This window comes from Pleurodeles waltl, chromosome 12, assembly GCF_031143425.1.
Source record: "Pleurodeles waltl isolate 20211129_DDA chromosome 12, aPleWal1.hap1.20221129, whole genome shotgun sequence".
NCBI classification, from domain to species: domain Eukaryota; kingdom Metazoa; phylum Chordata; class Amphibia; order Caudata; family Salamandridae; genus Pleurodeles; species Pleurodeles waltl.
The window spans coordinates 152,193,186-152,220,227 of NC_090451.1; the positions used below are offsets into that span (position 1 = coordinate 152,193,186).

A 27,042-nucleotide genomic window follows, 5' to 3' on the forward strand; every position below is an offset into this window, starting at 1 on the left:
TCGCATTTTTTAACTGTTATCTAGCTGCAGGACATAACTTCTAAGGCCTTCCCACAAGTCTGTATGTAATACATGAATAGTAGAAAACTAGGGCTATCTCCAAAGACGAATTGTCAGTAATAACCTCCATTCAAGCCCAGGAGATAGTCTGTTGAATGTTGTGATTCAGGGCAACTCACTTTATTGAGTTTTGCATCAAACTGTAAAACTGTTTAGTAAAAAATACTTGTAATGTTAAAATGTGCAATGTAAAAAAAAAATAGCGGGTATTGGTAATTGCATTATCTTATCACATCCTGGTTTCTGTAATCTGCTCTCACCCTGACCACTTACAGAATAAGGTGTTCCTGCTGCAATGGAAGATGTTCTCTGTAAAGTGTCCTGCTGCTCCCTGGGTACAGGTGTGTACTAGATCTCATACCCAAAATAAGGTCAAATAAAACAAAGGCTTTCAGGCCAGGTATTGGCTCAGCCTTGCCCAGGTTGCTGGCTAGAGCTGGAATTACTCTTTGTATAGAGCGCAACGTTCGATTGTAGAGTTCACACCCCCTTGTTCAACCTGGCAGAAGAGAACACGTTCTACAGCCTTACACCATTGATGTGATATCATAAGGCTTACATCACCAGCAGTGCTGCTGTTACCAGAGGGGGCACTTGCTGCTGGTTCAGCTTCCGGTGCATGTGGAGGTTGAGCGTTGGATGTGCTGTCACAGATAGAGGGGCACTGAGCACCACTCGGAGATAAAACCTAAGTGGAAACATGCTAGTGAAAGCTTAAGCTGTATAGGAAATAGATTAAGTTTATCAATGAAGCCATGTTATTGTCAGCAATACGTCATTTTCAGGTCTGTAGTTGTACTTGGATAAAGCGTGCCAGGGCTACCCACTCCCAGAATTCCTTCGGTATTTAAACGCAGGAAAAAAGCATCAGGTGATGTGGAGTCTTTTGGGAACCTTAACATTAGATGTTGCCTCGATCTTATGTTGGGGACCAGCAGCCTCTGAAGTATTGCATTTTCTTTGGGATTTGGAGGTGAAAAGTGCAGCGTCAGATTTTATTTTAGACCCTATATGTTTAATAAGAAGGCAAGCCCCAGGCATGTAGTCTGAGCGAGCTGCATCAGAGGTGGAGATACTTTAAGGTGGTGGACCAACGAGCAGAAGTTATAGAGCGCGATGATCGCTGAAGCTTCTGAACAGTGATGGATTCAGCTCTGCATGTAAATGATAGGTTAGGGTAGCTTATAGCTTAGCTGCCACCTCCAAGAAAGATATTTCGCTCATTTTAACAGAGTTATGTTAACAGAGATTTGTGTAGCGCTCTAATGTCGTCAGTATGACCTCATTGCACTCGTGGGACCGAGCAACTTGAGGTCCTGATAGAGTTGAAGATTGTGTCAGACCTGTGTCTGTTTTTGGTTTGAGTGGATATCTTGTAGTAGAGCATCACCCCTCACATTTGAGGATGATTTTCCACCCCTGTGTACCACCCCTGAGGCACTGGTAGCCAGACCCCGGAATCCAGGCTTCCTTGAGGGTGAATGGGTGATGGACTGCTTATGGTTGCAGCCAGAGGAGGTCACCAGGGGCTGCTAATCAGAGGCCTCTCCTCCACAGAAACACCGAAGAATCACCGAACACTGTCCTCGGTGTGATTGGCCTAGCACCCTGGACTTCTTCCGGTCTCCTACCAAGACTGCAGAAGCTGTGCGGCCATGGTTTATACCACCTCCCCAACCCACACAATCACTTTGAGCTCTCCCATAATGCGGCCTGCGGCAGCCGCCCCGCACAGACTTCATTCAGTGCAGAGCCGTCCAAGCACTGCCACAATCAGCACTTCTCAAAGTTGGGCCCAGGGTGCACCTGGATATGTGTATGGCCTCAGGTACAGGAAAATTTGAGTTTTGCACTGCTGTTTGGGCCAGTGCTTTGCGGTGCAGCGGTGCCTGGGTACCAAAGGCTCTTCAGCTACAGAAAAGGGTACAGCAAGCAAGCCCGCTAAATCACCTGAGAGGCCTGCACCAGCATAGATCTTAGTGAGTGATCAGCGAAGACTGGAGCCTACCACTGCCTTACAGGCGAGACAGGCGATCCTCAAAACTGTCCCTCTTGGTGACCAGTACCTGGTGCGGGGTCTCCACAGATAAGATGTGAGGACCTGTTCTGCACCACCTGCTGTATTGTGAGAATGACAGTACTTGGGGGCAGTCCACTTACAGACTGCAGCAGCCTAGCCTAGAGTTTATGACCCACTCCTATTTTTAGGGTCGAGGCTGCGTTGCATGCGCTCGCGCATGCGTATCACAGCGAGGCGCTTTTGTATTTAGAAATGGGCTCGGAGCCCTGTCAACTTCACATCAATGTATTTTATTGGTTCGTGGGCTTGCCTAATAAAATCCGCTTGCTTTCACTAGTCGAAGGCACGCATACGTCATGCCTTTTCCGGTGGCTAGCCTTCCTCGAGCGCAGCGACCAAGTACAGAAAAAATGCGAGGCTCGCTGTTTTCCATCGGGCTCGTGGACTTCTTTTTCTCTAATTTACGAGCGCGATCTCGCTTGGCAGAAGTCGAGCGCTTTACATAGTTAATTCCACTTTTTCGGGTTATGTACATTAATGCACTTTTGCCCGATAGGTGAAAAGTCGGGTTAGGAGTTTACAACGCGATCAGCTCTAACATGAGCAAACGCGAGACCCGTTGCACTGTAAATGCTTGTTAGGAATGTCTTTAGTCTATGAAGAGAGAGGTCTGAATTCTTCCCCGTAGTTCCTCTGCGGTTATTTAAGGCCATGTTCCTTGTCAAAGCAAAGGTCTGGCTTCTTTATTTTGCCATTCAGGCCTCACGAACTGTGTATCAGATAGAACGCGCGGTCACGTCACGAACAATGTCGTCTTTAATCTTCCGTCCATCCCAGACATGTATGCACAAAGGAGGTGGCTGCTGGGAGAAGCCATGTTCTAGTGTCTGCATACAGACGTGCTCGGATCCAGAGAGTTTTCCTGAAGTAGTGAAAGCACGCTTTACCCCCACTTCGGTGCAAAGTGTGATCGGATAAACATGCCAACTACACCATCAAATCCCTATCGTTGAAAAACACATAAAATAAAGCCAGTGCGAAGATAGCGTTGTTTGTTTTGTAGCCTGTTGGAAGCAAACAGGAAGTGGCCAGATGACAGTCTTATTGCTCGGCAGCTGTGTGTTCTCGATGGGAGATTGGGCTGACAGCTGAACATTTGTTGCTGCGTCAGCAACACCTTTTAGATGAAGTTCCTGGAAATAGTGGACACAGACGTTTCCGGTATCGGCTTATTGGAAGAACACATGAATTACAAAGAGCTAAAGGGGCGTGGCATACTTCTAAACTGTAGGGCACAAGGCATTGGATTTCCAGTATTCCATTTCTTTTATTTGGATATTAAATGTATTTCCAGAACCCCTTTCGTGCCTAGCTGTCCATTAAAACACCCAACATTTTTTTTTATTTACAAGGGTGCTAGCGAGGGGCACGTTCTCCATCCTAGCACTGTTCTGGATAAATTCAAGTAGATAGAGGCCTTCTCGTGAGTACCACTCTGATAACAAAGAGTTACTTTCTCAATAGATGGAATCAGGACTCATTTCATTAAGCCATGTCGTCCTGGCCTTTGTTAGTGGAATTCCCCTTATACCTTGAGTTAAAACCTCGCCAGTCGTTCTGTCTGTTCTCTGTTGGCCAAACCACCCCTGCAGCATTTTATCAATACACAGGGCTTACTGTGGAGACCAGGACTTGCTTTTCATCTTCAGACTTTGATGCTGAGCACGGGGCGGAAATGTAGAAAAAGGGAGAAACAAGAGAAAGATTATAAAACAGTGCCAACTGGAGAAAAAGGGGGTAAAAGCAACCCCGAAAGAGTGAGCTAAGAGATAGGACGTGTTTTGCTGTGGAGAAAAGAGGCTCTAGGTGGAGTCAAGCCTAGGTAGACTTGGTCTAAGCAAACCCAGCTCTCAGCAGCCAGCTTCAATGTAAATCTTTAGGTCTCTGTACTTCTTCTTCTTCTTAGTATTATTACCAAGGACTGAACATTGTTTCTGTTTGAAAGTGTCCTTCAGCAATTCCAGCTTGGAGATGTTCAGACGTTTGCCTCAGGGGGCCATTGGACTGCAGCTTGTCTCGCTTTTTTGAAACCTGTGAAGATATTTCTTAAGCCTCTGGCCTCGCTCACACTTCATTCACTCTGTCATCCAGGGTGTCCCGTCTGTCAGCAGCGTGACCACTTTCTTTATGACATCCAGTGACAACCTGAACGTTCACCTGTAATTATGTAATTACAGAGTAGGTCTTTCAACCAGGTACAATGCCGAAAAAAGCCTGATAGGACCACCATGGACTTGGGAGAAAAGGTCTCCTTCATGGGTGGTATGAAGAGAGCCTGGGTACAAATACTTTCCTTGAATCTTCTGAGTGCCCCAGAGGATACCCGGTAGGAACACTTCGCCAACATAATCTCATAAAGGTTCCACCACTCTCCAACTTCCCACAGTTTTAAGTCACACAGCAATTTCCCACTCCAATTCGTATTGAGACATCACAGGCTTCCACCGGTCAAATTGCTGCCTTTTGGCCAGTCATCTTCATATATATATGCATTCACCCCAAAATCCAAACACAGGATGAAGACTTCTCCATGAACACACTCACTCTGAAAGTACACTCAAATTGTAACCGAGAACTATAAAGACCTCTACCAGCAAAGAATCTTCCGTCGCTGACACTGTATGAAAAGATCTATCATATCTTCAGCAGTAGTATCACTTCTGGGTTCCCGGAAAGTGCAGACCATGATTTAGGATTTCATGGAGATAAGAGTATGGCTTGTTGAGGTTATTTGTATGTATTTGAGTAGTTACTACTTGTATGTGTGCTGGGAAATGCTGTGCAGTAATGGTCTATGTTCCATCACAGTCAATATTGCATAGGCTTACTTACATGATTTTTACCTTCTTGGGGCATATCTATTTCTGTTGTGTTTGTTACTTGAGAGTAGAGGGAATACATCTGCTTTTGTGGCCATTTGGCTTAGCTGTCTGGGTTTGTTTGCTTATTGCCAGGATGTTCAATGCGCAGAATATCTGGTTTGCTGTTAATGGTGCCAGGAAGAGTTGTGGTGTACTATAGAGGGCAATAAATGATCTACGTGCAGTGCTGTACCTAGCATGTTTAATTGTGTTTATTGAAAAAGGGACTTCCATGATGCTTTCTGAGTGGTGTAAGAGGTGTGGTGGTGGTATGACAGTCTCACTAGTGCTCTGTGCTTAGTACTGGTGGAGATCAACATGCTGCAACAGAAATGGCCTTATGCGCTTTATTAGTCGCATATGAGTGGTTTAATATTTTTGTGGTGTTTTCTGTGGTGTTGGCAGCATTGGGTTCTGTTTTATAGATTCAGTTCTGTGTTTAGTGCCTCAATTTTGCTGGTGATGGATGGTTTGCAGCATTCTGTTTGTGTATGATGCTGCACATTACCCCATCTGTATTGCTCGCATGAAAGTAAGATGGTGCTCCATTTAGTATGTTATTATCTTTATTTGTTCAGGACCACCATGCCTCCTTTGGACACACAGAAAAAGATAATGGAAGTGTTGAAAAGCACGCAGTCTGTTGCAGGAAACAGAGGCGCGAAGAGCATCAAAATGTGTAGCTGAACAATGATCTCATGGCGTCTGCCCATGGTTTCTCAGAAACACTGCCGCGTTCACCAAGATTCATAGATCCAACTGGAGTGGGGCTTTACTTGATCTGTGGGTTTACCCTTGCTGTTCCAGCTCTTTCCCTAACAGGAATCACAGTGGTGGACGCTGCTCTGTGAGCCTTCCCTCTTCACTCCCCCCCAAGCTCTGGAATAACTACTTTTTTCACCTTTGATCTTGGCCACCCATCTCCTCCACCGTGACAGCATTGAAATCTAGTTCCTTTACCTCCGGGATTGGCAGTGCTCCCTTCCATGCCGCAGACAGCGCCCAGGTTTTACGAATGCAACATCTGAACCACACAGCAGCACATACAGAATTCTAAATTGTGCTCTAACAAAAATTTGTGACCAGGGAGAGCCCTCCTGACAAGAAGAACGGTCCTACGTGGTAATGAAAAAGAGTGAGAGATTATGTAATCTCGGAATTATAAGGATTTCCCCAATAAGGAGAATAATTCCCCCTGCAGGTTATAAAAAGCAATTATGAAATGCCCCTAGCGTAAACCTCAAAGTGTCCTACGTTATTGTGAAGTCACACAAATCCTCAATGAATGAATTAAATGCTGCAGATTGTCTTGAAATGTTCGAAATCGCATTTGAGACCCACAAAACAGTATTTCACTATCTGTTGGTTATTTTTGTAAAGCAATGCAGGCAGCTGGTAGCATGATAGCGCTTAGAAGAAGTGAATGGAGATATCTGGGGGAAATAGTGTGTTGGAAAATTTGAATGATGGAGCAGTTCCAGGTCTTGTTTGTAAGACAAGTGCCAAGTTCCAAATCAGCCCTATAGAACGTTAGATGAAGGGGGGTGGGTCTTCCAGATCAGCCCTATACAACACGATGTAGAGAGAGGGGGGGTTTGAGTGTGTGTGTTTCTGTGTCTGTGGGGGAGGTGGGGGGCGGTGGAGCTTTCAAATTTGCCCTGTAGCACACCAAGTGTGTGGAGGGGGATTCTTGGTTCACCACCACAGTACTTTTTCACAGGCACGAGTGCATAATTAAATTCTGGATCAGTATACTGCTTTCACCGCATATATTCAGGTTCTGTTAGTGGCCGGCAACAGCACAATAGGTACCATCAACTGGCAGTGAAAACTTGTTATAAATTGTCCCCTTGAATGTTATCTGGGATCTGTATTGAGAAACTCAAGGTCCTAGAAGTGCTAAAAGAAAAATATATGTGAGCTCCCACTGCTATTATCGGATAGAGATGTATGCAAGTCGTCGTACTCTACTGCTGGCTTCTAATAGTCTGGCCAAACTCAATGCCCGGCTCTTACAAGAAGAGACAAGCGTATGCTAAAGACGTTATAACAAAATTTAAAGCAACTCAAGAACATTGAGCCCAGGCAGAGAAAGTTCTAAAAATAATATGAATTTATCACTGGGAACTTCTCTTGGCAAAATATGTCCATAATATCCCAAATTTGTTGAAAAATACACAAACATCCATAGGATTTTAAGGTGAGAAATTCAAAGTAAAGAATTTAGTTTTGTCAAGAGCAGCATTTGGAAACAAATCCATGCGCATCTTTCAAGGAAACTACATTAAAACTTCGAAAATGTATTCCAGAGTTTTACTTAGCATACAAAAGCAAATGTAAGTCACTGCTCGGTGTTTGGAGTTTAGGCGTAGGGATATGTCAGAGGGGTAGCATGAAACGTTAAAGTCTAGGATTACTTTTAGGTACAGGGTTATAGTTTAGGTTTGGAGTTAGTAATTTAGTGAAACTCATTTTCGATTTTTCGAAAGTGGGTGCTTTATTACTATGCTTTGAATTAGGTGGCCCGCTATAGCACTGAATGCATACTGTAATCAGAATTGCTTGCGTCAAGCAATCACATCTTCATCTCCTGAACTGATTTGTGTTGTATGATTGGCTTCTCCGAGGGGCACAGTGAATGGCGGGTAATGCCAGTGTTCATTGTGCACCGGGGGGCGGGGGGTTTGTACCATGCTATCCCTAGCCTGCCACAAAGGCGACTGATGACTCTTGTTACTCACACAGAATGGTTTTACGTATAGCATGCACGAAACTCATGCTTCCCTTTGCGGAGCCCTCATCCTGACGTGACATGCATTCCCAGAAGCGGCTCTGAATCACAAAGGCGGTGGGAGGATGAATGTGATGAGTCACTTGGAGATGCTCCTTTATCCTGATTTCCTCATCGGTTGTGATGCAAACCATCAGGGTTGGAAGTTTTCATGAGTTTGGCTGATCTAAAGTCAGTCTGATGTGGTGGGCAGGTTGAGTTGTCTTGTTCAGTGAGAGGATCCCTCTCTTCGATAGCGGAGGTGCTTATTCTTGGGGTATTACGGCATGCCCAAATTCTGGTTTATCGCTCTGCTCTTCTATGCCTTGTGTCTCCATTCCTGTCCTACTGGCTGCTGTTGACATGAGTTCCCTAAGCAGTCCCTTCTAGATGCCAGCTAGATAATGGCTCCTAACAGTCACCGTAGGTCCTTTGTATCCTTTTTCCTCCATACCCAGTGGACACATACTGTCAGTGCACCCATCTTTGTTTAGTCATCCATTTCCAGTGGATCGAAGAGGAGAACAGCCCCTTAAGGGAGAAGTGCTCGGGTGTAGTGATTCTTGTTCTGTTAGTCCATGGCCTCATCATCGTTCATAGCTCACCTGTGAGTCTTAACTTTATGGACTATGAGTAAAAAAATTACTTAATTTGGGTAGATTTACGTTCTTTGTGCTCTGATTCCCAGCAACATCAATAAGAGCAGGTTCAGAAATCTTTATAAGTAGCTTCTTGGCCAATGTTCAAACCATCCTGCAGTATATGGGCAGACTGCACATATATTAGAAAAAAGGTATCAAATTCGAATGGACTCATAGCTATGATTTTTGTGGTTAAATAACATAGGAATCGCCACACAGAAAAAAACAGCAGCAGATGTGCATTAATACATCTCAAGCCATATGCGCTTTCTTAGATCACTTGATTGTCCCAGCTGCCCTGGCTCCTTACTTCCCAATGTCCCCACAACAGTGCAGTGTCTCCTATGTTTTCCTTCATATTTTCTCTTTTGCTGATGTTGTGGCCTCAAAGGTTCTGTGCGATTTGAATTCAATTCTGTGTCTTGGCACACTCGCCAGCCCTGGCTATCTTCGTGTTCCCTTCCCATTTCTGTTTTTTATCTTTCGGTTCCCTTTCTAGTATACTTGAGTGCCTACATGCCTTGCCAGTTTTGTGTGAAATCCCGATTCCATATTCACTATCGTGTGGACTCCTGTTTTCTTCTATGTCCCTGTGCCCCCCCCAGCCCTCTCATTATTGAATTAAAACCTCGTTTTTGCAAAAACGCAGTCTGCTCCAAAGTCGTGCGTGATATCCCGGTTCTACCCCGGCTGTGTGGGATCTTGTGATTTGTTTACCAGCCCTAGGTTCCATGGCTAGGATAATGTGTGATCCAGCTTCTCCAACCGGTCCTGTCCTCTCTACTCCTGTGTGATATCCTGGTTCTGCCTCCTGTACTATGCACTCTTCCTGTTTTATTTCGGTTTGATGTCACTTGCTGGCTTGCTTAAGTGTTCTATGTTGTTTATTTCTTCAAAAGGCCACAATGTTTATGGTGACATTCATAGCTATAATACACCAATAACCTGGAGGAATCACAAAACAAGAGCATGAACGCACTGCTTCCTTAACCAATATGGGCACGTGAAGCAAGGATAAATGAGGATCGCAACTCCGTCCAATACTGTTGACCACTTGATTCTGCTCAACACACTCGTCTGTCTTGTTATTGCATGAGCTGCTCTTGAGTGGGATACCTCAATCCACATTCACTCCCCTTCCCAGAGCAAGTGCATCCTTGGTTCCCACTTTTTTTTCTCCATACCTCCTCTTTGGATCATCTTCTACCGTGGCTTCTCCGACCACAGATACGCAGATTGCATCTTGCATTCAATTGCAAGCCCATGCCAATACACAGTCATCTACGCTTAATGGCCTTGCAGTCTCTCGTGCTCGACACCCTTAGAATTGAAATGCTGCACTTCTCGGTCTCTTTTTCACACCCTTCTCAACTCTCTACCTGCCACCATCTCCTAGGCATACTCACTCTTTGCTCCAGTGTTGGAAAACATGCCACCTGCCAGCACCTTGGCAATAGAACGAAGATCCCATGTACCCTTGCAGTCTGCTTAAGAATCGACTCAAGCCGTCTGAGCAGCAGGTGATAATGGAAGAACCACTTGCAGTCCACTGACATCTGAACACCAGAAGGAAAAAACATTTACAGCCAGCAGCCACCTGAGCAAAAGAGCATAGACCACACCTGTGTAATTTGATGGTACGTCCATGCAGAAACAACTTGAGCAACAGAAGATGTAAGGCTCACCTGCAATCCACTGGCACCTGAGCAGTGGAAGAAGAACCACCTCCAGCATGCAACCACCTGAGCAATACGTGAAGGAAGAACTCCCTACAATCTGATGACACCTCAGTATTAAAAGAAAGTACTGCGTGCAGCTACCTGAGTAACAGATGGAAGAACTCCCCGCAAATCACTGACACCTGAGCAGCCGAAGGGAGGACCATCTGAATAGCAGAAGAAATAACTCTTTGCAATCCACTGACACCCAAACATCAGAATGAAGAGCAATCTGCAGCCCTCCAAGCAACATATGATGAAAGACCCACCAGTCATGCACAGACATCTGAGCATAAGAAGGCGCAACCACCTGCAGCTACTTGAACAACTAATGATGAGGAACCTGTTCCAGTCTTCTAACACCTGAGCATCAGAATCAAGAACCATATGCAGCCACATGAGAAACAGATGAAAGATCCTACTGCAATCCAGGACACCAGATCATCAGAGGGACCAACTGTCTGCTGGCTACAGCCACCTGAGCAACAGATGGAGGAGTGTCTGCCATCGGCGGACACCTGAGCTTCAGAAGGAAGAACCTCCTGCAGTCACCTGATCAACAATGGAGGGCACCTGCATTCCGCTGGCACATGCGCATCAGAAGCAAGTCTCATCCAGAATCACCAGTGAAAGAGACGATGGATGCCACCCTGCCATCAGCTGGCACGTGAGACTCAGCAGAAAGAACCCTTCAGATTACATCTTGGTTTCGGTAATCCAGTCTCCAATGGACACTGTGCATCATAATTCCTGACGCACAGCACCTCATTCTAAAAGTGCTCCTGTTGCAACAAGCATCTTCTGTTTGAAGAGTGATTCCATAACATTATTCTAGGTCTGCACTATTTCAAAAGTACAAAAAATATATGATGGTTTGAAAAATATTATATCTTTTAAAAAGCTGCAATGTCAATGCGGCTTGATTTTCTTTGGCTTAGTTGTGTGCACAGAGAGTGTGTGTTCCCAATAATCAGATGCAGTCACATGGAAAGTCAAACAGAGTAGGAAGGCCCAGTGGACTGCTCCGATAGCTTGCTACCTTCCCACAGCAGCCGTCAATGGACACCTCAGGTGATACCACCGGTTGTGTCTCCTTCTGAAGTAATATTTGTAATAATAAAATGTGTTTTTTATATAGCATTTAATTTCATGTGTCTCTGGTTTTCAAGCACTACAGTTAGCCTAATTTAATGTTGCTCAAATTATGATTTTAGCACGAATTGTGGTTTGCCTGTAGCTTGTGTGACTTTTTGATGCACAGGAGTACGCTGCATAAAAAATGCAGGATGGTCCCTACAGACTATTTAGTACAGAAAATGACTTGTGGCATATATTTTCCATGTGAACTTCCAGCAGATGAAAAGTTATGCAATATTGCTTAATTTGATTTCCAGAGGAATCTTGTGTGCTTAAATATAGCTCAGGCCTAATCGGGGGCTAAAAAGGGCATGTGCGAGACAATTTAGAAAGTGACAAGAGTAAAGGAATAGATTCCAAAATGAATCACGCAATTTGAAAAGTTTTTTTTTTGTACAAGACGTAAATTCATTCTAGAATCTAGTCCAGGAAAGCAGCTCACAATTGAGGGAAAGAATCACACAATGGCTTCACTGTTTGTGGTGTGTAGTGAGATGACATTGTGTACTTCCTTCCTATTAAAATCTGGGAAGACCTAGGTCAAATGGTGCCTGATCTGGGAGCGTGTTTTTAGGTCAAGCGTGCAAGCGCTCTGACGTGTTGTAAGTCTTGTGGGCTTTTAACCACACCCGCCACACGCCCATCACTATCACTTGTTCATGGGCTTGCCTTTCAAAAATCCTTTGCTATTATTGGTAAATGCTTTACCGTTGTCCTTCCTTGGGGCAGTTTTGTTGTTGCCTTGGCCATCGACCCTATTACATGGATAATTGCAATTTTGCCAATACGTTTGACTGTGAGTGAATTTCTTTTTCCTTTTGTGTCTCTCCTTCATGCTCGTGCTTATAGCGGCCATGACACTTTGAATCGGCTTGCTTATGTCAACTTTTTCATTTTTCATTTTCAATTTATGTGGCAAGAAAAGTCCAGTTAAGGAACTGAAAACTGTAATAGCTCTAACTCAAGCAAACGCGAGACCCATAGCATTGCAAATGCTTAATTTTAATTAAAGACATAAATTCAGTGCTAGAATGTAATCCAAGAAAGCAGCTTCCAATTGGGCGAAAGAATCACAAAATGGCTTCCCTGTTTACGGTGTGACATTGTGTGTTTCCTCTATATTAAACTCTGAGAAGACACAGGTCAAATGGCGCCTGGCCTGGGAGCACGTTTCTTTTTTTTTCTTTTTTTGTTTTGTTTTTGTTAAAGACATAAATTAATGCTAGACTACTCCAAGAAAACAGCTCACAATTGGGGAAAAGAATCACAAAATGGCTTCCCTGACAGCTGCACGCAGTGAGGTGGCATTGAGTATTTCCTCTCTATTAAACTCGGGGAAGACCCAGGTCAAACGACGCCTTATATGGGAGCCCGTTCAACTTTTGAGGTGACCTCAGCAAGGAAAGATAGGCTGACCCCTGTGACCCGCACTTATCTGCTGTTAGCCCAAAAACCGTGACCTTGCGGCCACCACCTCCTCTGGAAAACAAGCTCTTTTCCCAAGGATGCCTGCCCGGTGCTGAATTGTTCTTCTGTCCCCACAGAGGGCAGTCCCGGAAGCCCCGACGGCTCCTGGCGGCAAGGCCCCACGTCACATGCGGGAGAATGTGCTGGAAAGCAGAGCTCTGCCCACGTCCAGGGCAGGCAGCGCACCACTCACGGCATTTACGTCACTGTGGCTGTTTTTATCATTTTCGCTGTGACCTTCGGAAGTGCTGGAAGTGTTCCGTCATGGCGCGGGCCCTAGCCCCAGTGTGAGCATTTTTAGCAGTTCTATTTAAAAGATGAAAAAATAGAATCTCTGCATCTATTCAGTGCCCGCTTTCCCGGCAGCCAGCAGTGACGTGTAAGCAGATGTACGCTGGGTTGCCTGAGTCTGTTTTTGAAATGTACATTTGTGCTTTCGTAGCACACCGAAGCTCCAATGGAAAGGCAGTCTTGCCAGCTCCTGGTCCCCATAGAGCGCTCAGTGAAATAGGCTGGCACCTCTTACTGACACTGAAATAATTGTGATAGATGGGATCAGCTTGTCTGGCCCGTGTAAAGACTTTGGTTTCAGTTCTCCTAGATTTTTTTCTGAGCATGTGCGACTTACTCTTGATATACTAATGAAGTACTCTTGAATCTCTCTTAGTAAGTCAGATCTAACCAGAGGAGAAAACTTAATGACTAGGCTGTTCCTCCAACCAGGTAACACTTACTCCACAGTAGGGTTTCCTAACATATGGACTCACTCTTGCCGCCAGTACACCATGAGTCCAGCAGCAGATGTTACTTGTTCATCACTATATCCAACAAGCATTTGCAATGCAACAGGTCTCGCATTTGCTCGAGTTAGAGCTATTAGCGTTATAAACTCCTAGCCGGACTTTTCTTGCCAAATAAACTGAAAGAAAAAAATGATTGTGATATGAATAACACAGAGCGATTGCGCTGAAATTGAAAACATAAAAACTGAGCGATCGCGCTATGTAAAACTCAACATGATTGTCAGCCTGGAAAATAAAAAAATAAAGTAGTGCAGAAACCAGGCTGAAAACATGGTGCCTTGCATGTTTTCAGTAGTTGGCCAGAGCGCTCAAGGAGGGCTAAACACAGGAAAAGGCATGATGTATGCACACCTTTCATTAATGAAGTCAAGCGGATTCCAAAAGGCAAGCCCACAAACCAATCGAAGTGACAGGCATGACATGGGCGTGGTAAAAGCCCAAACAGAGATTACAACAGGGACGGAGCACTTGTACGCTGGACCCTAAAAATTATTCTCATCATCCTCCTCTCTCCATGTTGGAGCAATCATTCCCACTCATTTTAACTGGTCATCAGCACCAAATAAATATTTGGCTAGTCCGCTCCTCCGAGCCCCTGCTACGCCATCGTCATTCAACCCAAGTATTTATTTTACATTTTTAAATTGTGCAGCTGTGCCTAAAATAAGAGTTAGTGTGTATCACAAACAAGAGGGTGGTAGATGGCAAGGTCCCCGTTCAGGAAAATGAGAACTGAAAGTCGCCTGAGAACTACTTGTTGCGTCATGCATATATAAGCATAAAGTCTGTGTTTTTGTGGATTTAAAAAAAGGGAGCTAACCTTAGGGTGAAAAGGAAACTGATAGTATAAGATCTTCATGACTTTGGCTTTTAGGATTAAGGCATAATGAGGAGGAAACAATAAATCCAGTAAAAAAAGAGAAATAGACTTGGGGGTTGTACAGTGTAGGTATTGACGATGAGAAGATAAACAAGCGTTGGCAAAGCCAATAGGTTTGGCTTGCATTTTGATTCCTGACTAAAATATTAAAAAACATGCTGCAGTGGAAACAAAAAAAAAACAACAACAAAATATTCAATTCCGTACACAAAGCATCCATCAGATAAAGAATTTAATGTGTGGTGGTTTAGTGCAGTTTTGAGAGATTGAATAGTCCATCGTGCATTGCAGTGCAAGCACTCAGGGAGGTGGAGTGATACACCAAACAGTCAGTGGAGCGAGGTGAGAAAAAATAACTCTTGATATGTTGAAGATCTCTGCCTCACTCTTGTTCTGAGTGTCCAATGACTGCTAAGAGAGTGCAGTCGCTTTTGACGGTCTGCAGAATGTCATTCCTGTTCAAGGAACCTTTGTCACAAATTTATATTCTGAAACAAAGGTGACACTGACACCAGACTGCATTAGCAACTTCTAACTTTATTACAACTATGGCAAGGTCAAGTGGATGGTGCAAATGGTGTGGTGCATGTTAGCAATGGAGCAAGCGTGTGGAGTGTGCTCCGCGGTGTGTCCGCACCCTTCCCCTTCACTCCGGACCGGTTCTCTTGAGTACTCCTGAAAGCTTCATGTCAGCCTCTTTGCGTTTGCATCACTAGGGTGACACTACGGTGAATGAATAACGATGTGATGAGTGAAAAACTGTGTTGGGTGAAAACACTATGCTGTTGATTAGCATTGGAGTGAGTAACTAATGCTGCGCGAGTGACCCACACTTTTGCACCTCTTGCGCCTCCATTCCTCACGTTCTTGTCTTGGATGGCATTGTTTGCACACATGCACTGGTGACTTCCCCAAAGGGTGCACACATCTGTCTCTTTAACCCTTGCACTCCCTCTAACAGACCTGTCTGTTCTCTCTGCAGGCTGCGAACAGTTACCTGAGGGACCAGTGGTTTCATTCTCTCCAGTGGAAGGTATGATCCATGTTTACTTTCCTTCTTCACATCAAAACTAACCACATCCATGTTTTTCATTTGGGCAGTGGTTTGCCTGCTAAAAGTATAATGGCGGCCGACTGCCACTCGAAGGATCAGGTTCTGCACTGGCTGTCATCGTTGCACCCTGAGTCGAGCTGTCAGGAGAGCCCCAAAGTTTAGCACGTGGATTTAATGGGAAAGGGTTAGTGTTGCCTGCCAGTCTGTACTTAGCTCTTTGGTGTGTCTGGTGTTTACCTCTGATATGGTTCTGGACAGGAGAGCTACTCCATGATTGTTTTTCAGAGTCAACATTTGAGCTCCTGTGTAGGTCAATGAATGTTAGAGGTTTGCCTCTGAGCTTTCAGGCTGCGTACTTCAGAGCTGCGAGGAGCTGTGCAACTATTACATGGAGGAGATGGAAGATGCAAAGCAGGAAGTGGAGGGGGATACCATTCATAAACATATGCTGAAGGATCACTTGCACACATTATTTGCATTTACACTGAGGCAAAATCATGTTTGGGTGCCAAAATAAACCGATACCATGTAACAATGATAGTCTCCAAGGCGTCTTTTGCACCGGATGTGTGCATAGCACACAGATGAGGTCGATGTTGACTTACAGATCAATATGGAAGCCACAGAGAACCAGTGCAGCTTTGACTCGACAATGGGCACATTGTGATTGACTGGTAATCTGGAGCACCGGTGCTTTCAGACAGGGCCGGCTTTAGCATTGGTGGCGCCTGGTGTGATGATCCTTTTTGGTGTCCCTGCACCTAGTACTTCTTCCTCACCACCACCGAGCAAAAGTGCCCTTCATCTCTCCCTTCTCTCACATGCATTTCATCTGTTTTAAACCACTGGTGAAGGCTGGCTTTATTAATCCACTCAACTATCCACATAAAGTACAGATCTGTTATTTGCAGCAGGCATTTTAACCGTTTGCGCTATTTTATAGGGAGTTAAAACTGTCACTAGACAAAACTCCCATCTCTCTCTCTCTAGTAGGAACATTAATCACAAGTTATCTTGACATTTTTATTTTTGCCTGAAATCTGGACACACAAGGAACTCTGCAGCAGTTTTTAAATCTTAAGTTATCGCTAAACACAGCACCCACCTCCCTGAGGTCAGTGCCCTCTTTCCAGGTCAGCAGCCAGTGCAGCTGCCCAGTCCCACTGCCCTAAAGCTGGCCCTGTTTCCGAAAGTCCCAGGCAGAAGGGGCTCAAATAGTCCATCCTTTACACAAGCCAGGCTTTAATTGTGGATACATTACTGTTGGTGCCATGGCAGGTTGGTGTCTTATTTCAGAAGAAAAAACATTCCACTGACACTTCTGCAAGCTTGGCATTCAAGGAAGAAGTGCTGTCCATCTTGAAACCCCAACATTTTCAGCTCCTTAACTGTTTTAGGGCTGTTGCACAAGACTGCCAATCAAAAGGCCTGACACCAGAGATCCACCATTACACACAACTATATTAGTCATGTGAGTTTTGCTGTGCCAGGTTCTGCCACCCATGCACAGAACCGCGTAATACACGGTGGATAATTAGATGCCACCTCACCCTATCCACACATTCAACAACCGAGGGAGCTCTCTGTCTGCCACATACACTTACAAATGCAGGACCCAGGACTGGAGAAGGAGACCCAGCCACTCACAATAGATGTCAATAAGGTTGGGTGAGAAGAAAGATCTCTGGGGGACATTGCAAATGAATGAGCAGGCGTTAGATGTAAAAGGGAGTAAGGACCCAGCCGAGGTCCGTACTGTAGGGAAGGACTGAAAGCTGTTTACTACCAACTGCCCCAGCCCGGTGTGTCTGGTATGGCTTTACTGGATGATATAACCAATGGTGTTGAATTCTGTTGATACCACAGATGTGCACAGTCACCCTTCATCGCCCTCAAGGGGGGCGGATGCCACCAACCAGGTGATGTTCAAGGATATTCAGGATTTCCAGACACTGAGCTCCCCAGCACTTTGTTCAGGTAGAAGGAGCAACATAGGTATGGAAGTTGTCGGGCTATATTAGCTCAAGCATAGGAGCGTGAAAACTGCTGATTTAAAAGACTCTAGGACAACGCGCTCCAGCGCTAACCAGTTAGAAATGGATAGCAACAGTTACATGAACTGAGTAATACAAGGGTCCAGCGGACAGCTAGACGTAAGATGAGCAAACAATGTTGTAACCACTCAATTCAAATCAAAGTTAGGTTACCAAAGGAGAAATTGGACACAGTTTTGATGCATGAAGGTGGGGGTTATGCTGTTGTCTGTGTTAGAGAGGAAGCTCTTTTAAAGGGTGATATCCATTTTGGAAGTGGTAGCAACGTTTCTTGTTAAAGATTTTATGTTGGGTGGGGTGACGTTGGGGAGCAAAGGTGCAAGCTTTTGGTTTCTTCGTTTAGGTGGTGATTGAAGGTGGTGTTTGAAGCATGTGTGTAGGGTAAGGTGATGCTTGGTGGCACAGATGGACTCGTGTAGTAGGTCAAGTAAGGTTTGAAAGTTGAAGGTATGCTCTTTCGAGGGCAGCCTGAAGCTTAGCTGCATTGGGAGAAGTTCCTGTATTGAGTGAGGCAAAAATGCCTGATAGCTGTTGTTCTGGGTGAGATCAAATTTTGAGGGTGAGAGGTGAGCCCTATATTGACTGGGGGACATTTGGAAGTTGCAAGGGAAATTCTGTTATGGAGTGACATGAAGATGGGAGACGGTGGGGGAAAGCTCTTGTATTGAGTAAGACCAATCTGCAGAAAGTTGTGGGGTAAACTAGTGTATTGTGTGAGATGGGGACTTGTAGTCGCACGGGAAGTTCTTGTGTAGAGTGAGGTGAAGTTTGGAAGCCGTTGTGCAAGCTCTTGGCTCAGGTGAAGTTTATAGGTGGCCTGGGCAGCTTTTTTTTGTCCTGTGCAGTGAGATGAGGAGGAGGGGACGAGGTGATATTTGCAGGTGACTTTGGAATGACCTCTGTATGTTGAGAGATAGAGAAGGCATTGGAAGCTCTTGTAATCTAGCGCTTTTATCTGCTGAGCAAACATGAATCTAATAGTGCAGCTCCCAAGATGCACTTGCTAGGAGAAAGCTCAAGGGCTGGACACAGTGGGTGCAGTGCTTAATTTGTGCTTGTTGATTCCGTTGCTGACCACCGGCACTTATTTCTTGAGGGCTGGGGCTTATTCTTCTGCCTCAAGCATTTGCACAAAAGTGTGCACCACACCATCACATGATGTACACCTCCACACAAAGTCCATGAGTAGGTGGAGCTGAATTTAAATGCAACACTGTGAGGGTATATCCTCTTATATAAAGTAACAAGCCTTCCTTAAATAGGACTCCACTGCCACATCCATCCATACTGTTCGGTTTATCAGAAACCACTGCTGCCCTCAGTATGCGGTATTTTGATGGTGTCATTAAGCTTCACGAACAAACACAACATTGAACAGTATCACAATTGAAATGCGTAAAATCACTACATACGACCGCTGTGCGCGAAGGATACCACCAGGTGCCCCAAGTACTGCAGGGTTTGGCAGCAGGCGAAGAGAGCCTGGAGGCAGTAGAGTGTTGTGACTGAGAGACGACATCTGCCCTTGGCTGGGTTCCAGTGTGTCGTCAAAAGGTGAAAACTGACTGTGGCAGATCTGCAGTGTGCTGTGATTGTGTGAAGCTCAACCCTGAGCTATAGTGTCCTAGAAGCAGCTGCCCGGCTGTGCGTCATGGTGCTAGCAGGAAGGCTCTGGGTGCAATCTGTGTCCTGAAGGTGGACCTGGCAGGTCCCCACTGTCCTGGAGATGACAAGACCTGCCTCTGGTAGGTCTCATTTGTGCAGTCAGTGGATGAGTGCTACCTAGAGGAAGGTGTTGTGCGGTGCCTGGCAGAATTAAACAGTGCTGGGAATGGGTGAGGTCTGCCCATTGTTGCAGCTTTACCAGGAGTTGTTTAGGTGCGACTTTGCTTTGGGTGAAGTTCATTGAGAAAATGTGAGATCTGCGTGGGGTTTGCTACAGACATGGTTGTACCAGGTGGCGTGTGGCCTTGTAGTGCTTGAGCGTGCACTATAGCTCTAGGAAGGATCTGTCCTGAAGCATCAGTGCGCTGCCCTGGACCGAGGGATGCCCGATAGGACACTGTGAGGCCTAACCCTCACAGGGCTTCAGTGTGCTGGAGGTGGACATGGGCTAACCTTGGTGGGAGTCTAGTGCGCTGCAGTGGTTGAGGCCTGGTTGCTGGGAGTGAGTCAAGCCTACAGTGGGCCGGGATCAGTGAATTGTGCTCCCTTGTATGACTGCAGTCTTGCTTGGCAGTGAGTGAGTGCTGACCAGGCCGTTAGTCTGCGGGCATGTGAAGGCTTGGAGGAGATCTGAGCATCTTAGGGACAATTTGGATCAGCTGTTGATAATGAGCATTTGTTTGCTGGTAGAATTTGTCAACCAATGCAACTGCACAAGAGTCACACTTGGACATTTCTTTATCATTTCATTTCATAAATTACCCCCGGACTCAACGCTTTTAAGGTTTGCAGCAGTGGTCTATGTTTTCTCTAATACATTAAATGTTATATTTTGTGTTTACTTCTGTTTAGAGTCATTAAGCAGGCTTAGCTGGTGGAGTCCAACACATACCAACAGTAAGCTTTACAATAGCAAGCCATTAGATTTTGAAAATAAACACAGGTGAATTGCATACTATTCCGGTAACGAAAGTGATAACGTGAATACATAGTGAACCTGAGTGTTACTGGAAAACTATCAAATGAATGAGCTCTTATTAAATACTTGTATTATAATTCCAATAAAGGAACACCCTTCCTTTTAATAAATAACTTTAATACAGACTACACAAGTGTAAATGAGTGCAGTAATCCGACATCGGAAACGTGACAACCATACTGTACTACAGCGCCTGCTCCCCTTCGGTGACTCTCCTCAGGCTGACTGCCGCAGGGCCCCTCCTGTGCTGCATGTGCTGTGCTCATGCTGCCGTGTTCCGCTCCCCAGCCCTTGCTGTCAAGCACAGTCTCGTGGCTCAAGCTGCACTGCACTATACCACAGCTGCTGGCTTAAGCTGCACTGCACTGTACCACAGCTCCTGCCTCAATCTACACTGCACTATACCACAGCTCCTGCCTCAACCGGCACTATACCACAGCTCCTGGCTCAACCTGCACTTTACCACAGCTCCTGGCTCAAGCTGCACTGCACTATACCACAGCTCCTGCCTCAATCTGCACTGCACTATACCACAGCTCCTCGCTCAAGCTGTACTGCACTATACCACAGCTGCTGCCTCAATCTGCACTGCACTATACCACAGCTCCTGGCTCAAGCTGCACTGCACTATACCACAGCTGCTGGCTGAAGCTGCACTGCACTATACCACAGCTCCTGCCTCAATCTGCACTGCACTATACCACAGCTCCTGGCTCAAGCTGCACTGCACTATACCACAGCTGCTGCCTCAATCTGCACTGAACTATACCACAGCTCCTGCCTCAACCGGCACTATACCACAGCTCCTGGCTCAAGCTGCACTATACCACAGCTCCTGCCTCAATCTGCACTGCACTATACCACAGCTCCTGGCTCAAGCTTCACTGCACTATACCACAGCTGCTGCCTCAATCTGCACTGCACTATACCACACCTGCTGGCTTAAGCTGCACTGCACTATACCACAGCTCCTGCCTCAATCTGTACTGCACTATACCACAGCTTCTGCCTCAACCAGCACTGCACTATACCACAGCTCCTGCCTCAACCTGCACTATACCACAGCTCCTGGCTCAATCTGCATTGTGTTATACCACAGCTCCTGACTCAAGCTGCACTGCACTATTCCACAGCTCCTGACTCAAGCTGCACTGCACTATACCACAGCTCCTGGCTCAAGCTGCGCTGCACTATACCACGGCTCCTGGCTCAAGCTGCGCTGCACTATACCACAGCTCCTGGCTCAAGCTGTGCTGCACTATACCACTGCTCCTGGCTTAAGCTAGACTGCGTTATACCACAGCTCCTGGCTCAATCTGCACTGCATTATACCACAGCTTCTGGCTCAAGCTGCACTGCGCTATACCACAGCTCCTGCCTCAATCTGTACTGCACTATACCACAGCTTCTGGCTCAAACTGCACTGCGCTATACCGCAGCTCCTGGCTCAAGCTGCACTGCACTCTACCACAGCTTCTGCCTCAACCAACTCTGCACTATACCACAGCTCCTGCCTCAACCAACACTATACCACAGCTCCTGGGTCCATCTGTACTGCGTTCTACCACAGCTTCTGGCTCAACCTGCACTAAACCACAGCTCCTGCTCAATCTGCATTGTGTTATACCACAGCTCCTGACTCAAGCTGCACTGCGCTATACCACAGCTCCTGACTCAAGCTGCACTGCGCTATACCACAGCTCCTGCTCAATCTGCATTGTGTTATACCACAGCTCCTGGCTCAAGCTGCACTGCACTATACCACAGCTCCTGGCTTAAGCTGCACGGCACTCTACCACTGCTCCTGGCTTAAGCTGCACTGCGCTATACCACAGCTCCTGGCTCACGCTGCACTGTTATACCACAGCTCGTGCTGTCAAGCACAGTCTCATGGCTCAAGCTGCACTGCGCTATACCACAGCTCCTGGCTCAAGCTGCTGTGTGCTATACCACAGCTCCTGGCTCAATCTGCATTGTTATACCACAGTTCCGGGCTCAAGCTGCACTGCACTATACCACAGCTCCTGGCTCAAGCTGCACTGTACTATACCACAGCTTCTGGCTCAAGCTGCACTGCACTCTACCACAGCTCCTGGCTTAAGCTGCACTGCGTTATACCACAGCTTCTGGCTTAAGCTGCACTGCGCTATACCACAGCTCCTGCCTCAATCTGCACTATACCACAGCTTCTGCCTCAACCTGCACTGTTATACCACAGCTTCTGGCTCAAACTGCACTGCGCTATACCGCAGCTCCTGGCTCAAGCTGCACTGCATTCTACCACAGCTTCTGCCTCAACCAGCTCTGCACTATACCACAGCTCCTGCCTCAACCTGCACTATACCACAGCTCCTGGGTCCATCTGTACTGCGTTATACCACAGCTTGTGGCTCAACATGCAATATCCACAGCTTCTGCTCAATCTGCATTGTGTTATACCACAGCTCCCGACTCAAGCTGCACTGCGCTATACCACAGCTCCTGGCTCAAGCTGCACTGCACTATACCACAGCTCCTGGCTCAAGCTGCACTGCACTGTACCACAGCTCCTGGCTTAAGCTGCACGGCACTCTACCACTGCTCCTGGCTTAAGCTGCACTGCGCTATACCACAGCTCCTGGCTGAAGCTGCTGTGTGCTATACCATGACTCCCGGCTCAAGCTGCACTGCACTATACCACAGCTCCTGCCTCAAGCTGCACTGTGCTATAACCACAGCTCCTGCCTCAAGTTGCACTGCGCTATACCACAGCTCCTGGCTTAAGCTGCACTGCGCTATGCCACAACTCCGGGTTCAAGCTGCACTGCGCTATACCACAGCTCCGGGCTCAAGCTGCACTGTGCTTTACCACAGCTCCTAGCTCGAGCTGCACTGCACTATACAACAGCTCCTGGCTCCAGCTGCACTGCACTATACCACAGCTTCTGTCTCAACCTGCACTTCGCTGTACCACAGCTCCTGGCTGAACCTGCACTGCGCTATACCACAGATTCTGGCTCAAGTTACACTGCGCTATACCACAGATTCTGGCTCAAGTTGCACTGCGCTATACCATAGCTCCTACCTCAATCTGCACTGCGTTATACCACAGCTCCTGCCTCATTCTGCACTGCACTATACCACAGCTTCTGCCTCAGTCTGCACTGCAATATACCACAGCTTCTGCCTCAATCTGCACTGCACTATACTACAGCTTCTGTCTTAACCAGTACTATACCACAGCTTCTGGCTCAAGCTGCGCTGCGCTATACCACAGCTCCTGGCTCGCACTGCACTATGCCACAGCTCTTGGCTCAAGCTGCACTGCGCTATGTCACAGCTAATGCTGTTAAGCACAGTCTCCTGGCTCAGGCTGCACTGCGCTATACCGCAGCTCGTGCTGTCAAGCACAGTCACCAGGCTCAAGCTGTACTGCGCTATACCACAGCTCCTAGCTCAAGCTGCACTGCGTTATTCGGTAGCCCATGCTGTCAGGTACAGTCCCATGGCTTGAGCTGCACTGCGATATCCGTAGCCCAGGCTGCCAAGCACAGTCTCCTGGCTCAAGCTGCACTGCGCTGTACCACACCTCATGCTGGCTGCATCAAAGTTCCTGGTACCATACATGGTATAACTGATGGCATGACCGGTATCGCAGCTCATGCTGCAAGCACTGTACCGTAGCTCAAGCTGCGAGACACTGAATCACAGTTTATCCTGGCTTTCCCTAAATCACACCTAATGCTACTATGTCCTGTTTTGCATCTCAAGCTGCTATGCCTAGTATCACATCTCATGATGCTATGTCCTGTTTTGCATCTCATGCTGCTATGCCTGGTATCACATCTCATGATGCTATGTCCTGTTTTGCATCTCAAGCTGCTATGCCTGGTATCACATCTCATGATGCTATGTCCTGTTTTGCATCTCAAGCTGCTATGCCTAGTATCACATCTCATGATGCTATGTCCTGTTTTGCATCTCAAGGTGCTATGCCTGCTATCACATCTCATGATGCTATGTCCTGTTTTGCATCTCAAGCTGCTATGCCTGGTATCACATCTCATGATGCTATGTCCTGTTTTGCATCTCATGCTGCTATGCCTGGTATTACATCTCATGATGCTATGTCCTGTTTTGCATCTCATGCTGCTATGCCTGGTATCACATCTCATGATGCTATGCCTTGTTTCACATCTCATGCCGGCTGTATCAGAGGTCCTAACACCTTGCATGGTATCACTTATCATGCTGGTATGCACTATCATAGCACATTGCGCCATGTTAAGTTACGTTATGTTATGTTAAATATATTTATACAGAGCAAATAAATCTCCCTCTAGCGCAGGGGTCTTCAAACTGCGGGGTGGGCCCCTCAAGGGGGGGCCTCAAGTGGTCCCGGGGTCCACCAGGCTCTGGCAAAAGAAAGATTATGCAGATAATAGTGCTTTGTTTTAAGCAGAAAATGTGTATTGCATTTGTAAAAGGGTAACAGAGCTTAATTGCAATGTTTCAATAAGTGTAGACTTATTTAAACATTGCCTACTTCATAGAATAGTTATGAAAAATGATTTATTTTTCCCCACTGGGAGGGCCTGGCATTAACGAGTTTGGAAACCACTGCCCTAGAGGATCTCTCTGTGTTAAGCAGCCTCTAATGACAGAATTACCAGAAGGAGTTAAAAGAGCCAGGTCTTAAGACATTTCTTGAAGCAAGCAAAATGAGAGCATGCTTGTAGGTACAAATGTAGCTTGTTCCAACGATGGGGAGCCAAGTAAGAAAAACATCTGACCCTTTATCTGGCAGGATGAATACAGCGGGATGAAGTAAAAATTGTCCACTGGATCTAAGATTGCCCGTGGGTGCATACAACTGTAACTTCTTCTGTAGATAAAGCAGACAGCTTCTGAAGAGGGGCTTGTGGTACAAGGCAAAGAAGTTTATATAGGGAGCTTTTTTTATTGGATGCCAATGCAAAAGTTTCAATGTGGGCTCTAATGGAGAAAAGGTATGGCAAATTGCAAATCAGGTGGGCAGCGGTAAGCGTGGCTAAAATAGCTTCATTTTCTGCAACCATGAGGGTTTTTTCATGGTTTAGGCAACCTATAAAAAGTAACCTTATGAAAAGTAGCTAAGTGATGGATTTTCTCGTCTGAAAAGAAGCCATTGAAAGGCTCTTCTGAGCACATGCATTTTTCCAAAACATGGAATTTACTTGTTCATTCTTAGAGAGGGCACCATCTATCTGTATGTTCAGATTTCATATTACCTTTTTGGGGGTGGGAGCTAACCCATGTTCTGGCGCCGCAAGTCATCAGACCAAAAGGAGAAAGCTTTTCCAAAGAGTAAGAGTTCAGTCTTTCCTGTATTAAGTTGAAGGCAATTAGGCAACATCCATAGGGCGATTCTAAGGGTTGTTGTTGGCCGGATTCAATGTGGTATGAGATCAACTTGTGCTGCTTAGTGTGATTTGAATGTTTCATGTCGTATTAAGAGCTGTTTCATATTTATTGTCTTCAATGAAAACAATGTGTCTGACTTGCTGCATGTGCCTTGTGTAGTAGTGGTGTGGTATCGGCCATTGACACTTAATTCATCGGCCACAAGGCACGCTGCACAAACCAGTGTCATACCAGAGGCCAGAATGTCCCAGAACAGCCTCCATCACCTGCCCATCAGAAAGAAGACACCACCTTTGGCCAAATCAGACGCACGACTCTACTGTAGCTCATGGGCCAATCAGAAGCCCCCTTCTATGATTCTGCAGTGATGCGAGTAAGCGAAGGTTGATGTTGGCACCACAGTCTTACACTGCGTGACTCTCTGAGACCTTATGGCGGGCATGAGAGCAATGCTGCACTGTCAGGACTTCGGTGACGATAAGATGTCACAGAGGCTGACCTGACATCAAGCATGACCAATGATTCGACTTCTTACGGAGCTCCTGTAGAGAACCCGCTCATTGACTGTCCAAACCAAGAGCATCTAGGGTCTCTGCAGGGCTGTCTAAAACTTTCATTCTTCTATGGGTGATAACAAGAGTACCCTTTACTAAGACAAGAAGTACATCTGGTATTCTGGGTGGAAATCAGTTTATTGTGCATAAATACACATTTTAGGTTGCTGCTGGATGCGATCAGCACGGAGTTACTATATGTTTGTTGAGCCTTAGAGGAGAGAGAGAGGAGGGGGTTCCGCTGTTGGAACTTCACAGCATCTTTACAGGTGGATCTCACGGTTCAATGTAACACCTCATCTTTGTTCTTGAACACATTTCTAGTCCAGAGTGGTGGTGGTTAGTGTGGTCTGTAGAGCGATCTCTGTTGGGGGCGGAAGCAAGAACAATCCCCTTTGGGGGAGTGAGGGCATGCCAATATATTAACATTTTAAACCACATCTAACTAATACTGCAAATCTTGAAGGCAAATATAAGCTGGATAAACTATGTGCTTGCCACTCAAGAAGAACATAAGGGCCTTTAATTGAGCCTAAATTAATGTCTGTGTTTATTTATTTATGTGCGTATGTATTTATTTTGGTATTTCTCAAGAGTCAACAGAATGCTTGAAACACAGCAATAAATGTATCCGATTCCTGGATTGGTGTTTCTATTTCATTTCACTTTCATTGTTTTTCTGGAGTGCCACCTTCACCAGTTGGTATTATAGCGCTTTACATGCATCACTAACTGTTTATACGTGATAAGTGTACATAGCATTTGAAAAATGAGGAGAGAATAAGTGAAAGATAGGGTGGGTGACGAAGAGAGAAAGAGAGATGCCTAGTGGGGAATAACTGAAAAACACCTTGCTAAAGGGGCATAAGGAGCCATTGAAAGCCCGCCAAGTTGGGCTGAGTAATGTAAGGCTTAATTGGGAGAGCTTGGTCCCTCG

At 46.0% G+C, this 27,042-nt stretch overlaps 1 protein-coding gene across 4 annotated transcripts in view; it reads left to right on the plus strand.

Annotated features, from left to right (window-relative positions):
- Positions 1-27,042, plus strand: part of CMIP (c-Maf inducing protein) — a 347,152-nt gene that overhangs the window by 159,923 nt on the left and 160,187 nt on the right. For all 4 annotated transcript variants that reach the window (XM_069216306.1, XM_069216304.1, XM_069216305.1 and 1 more), the window contains exon 3: positions 15,400-15,450. In XM_069216306.1, the coding sequence (XP_069072407.1) occupies positions 15,400-15,450 (51 nt within the window). The remainder of the gene's footprint in view (positions 1-15,399; positions 15,451-27,042) is intronic.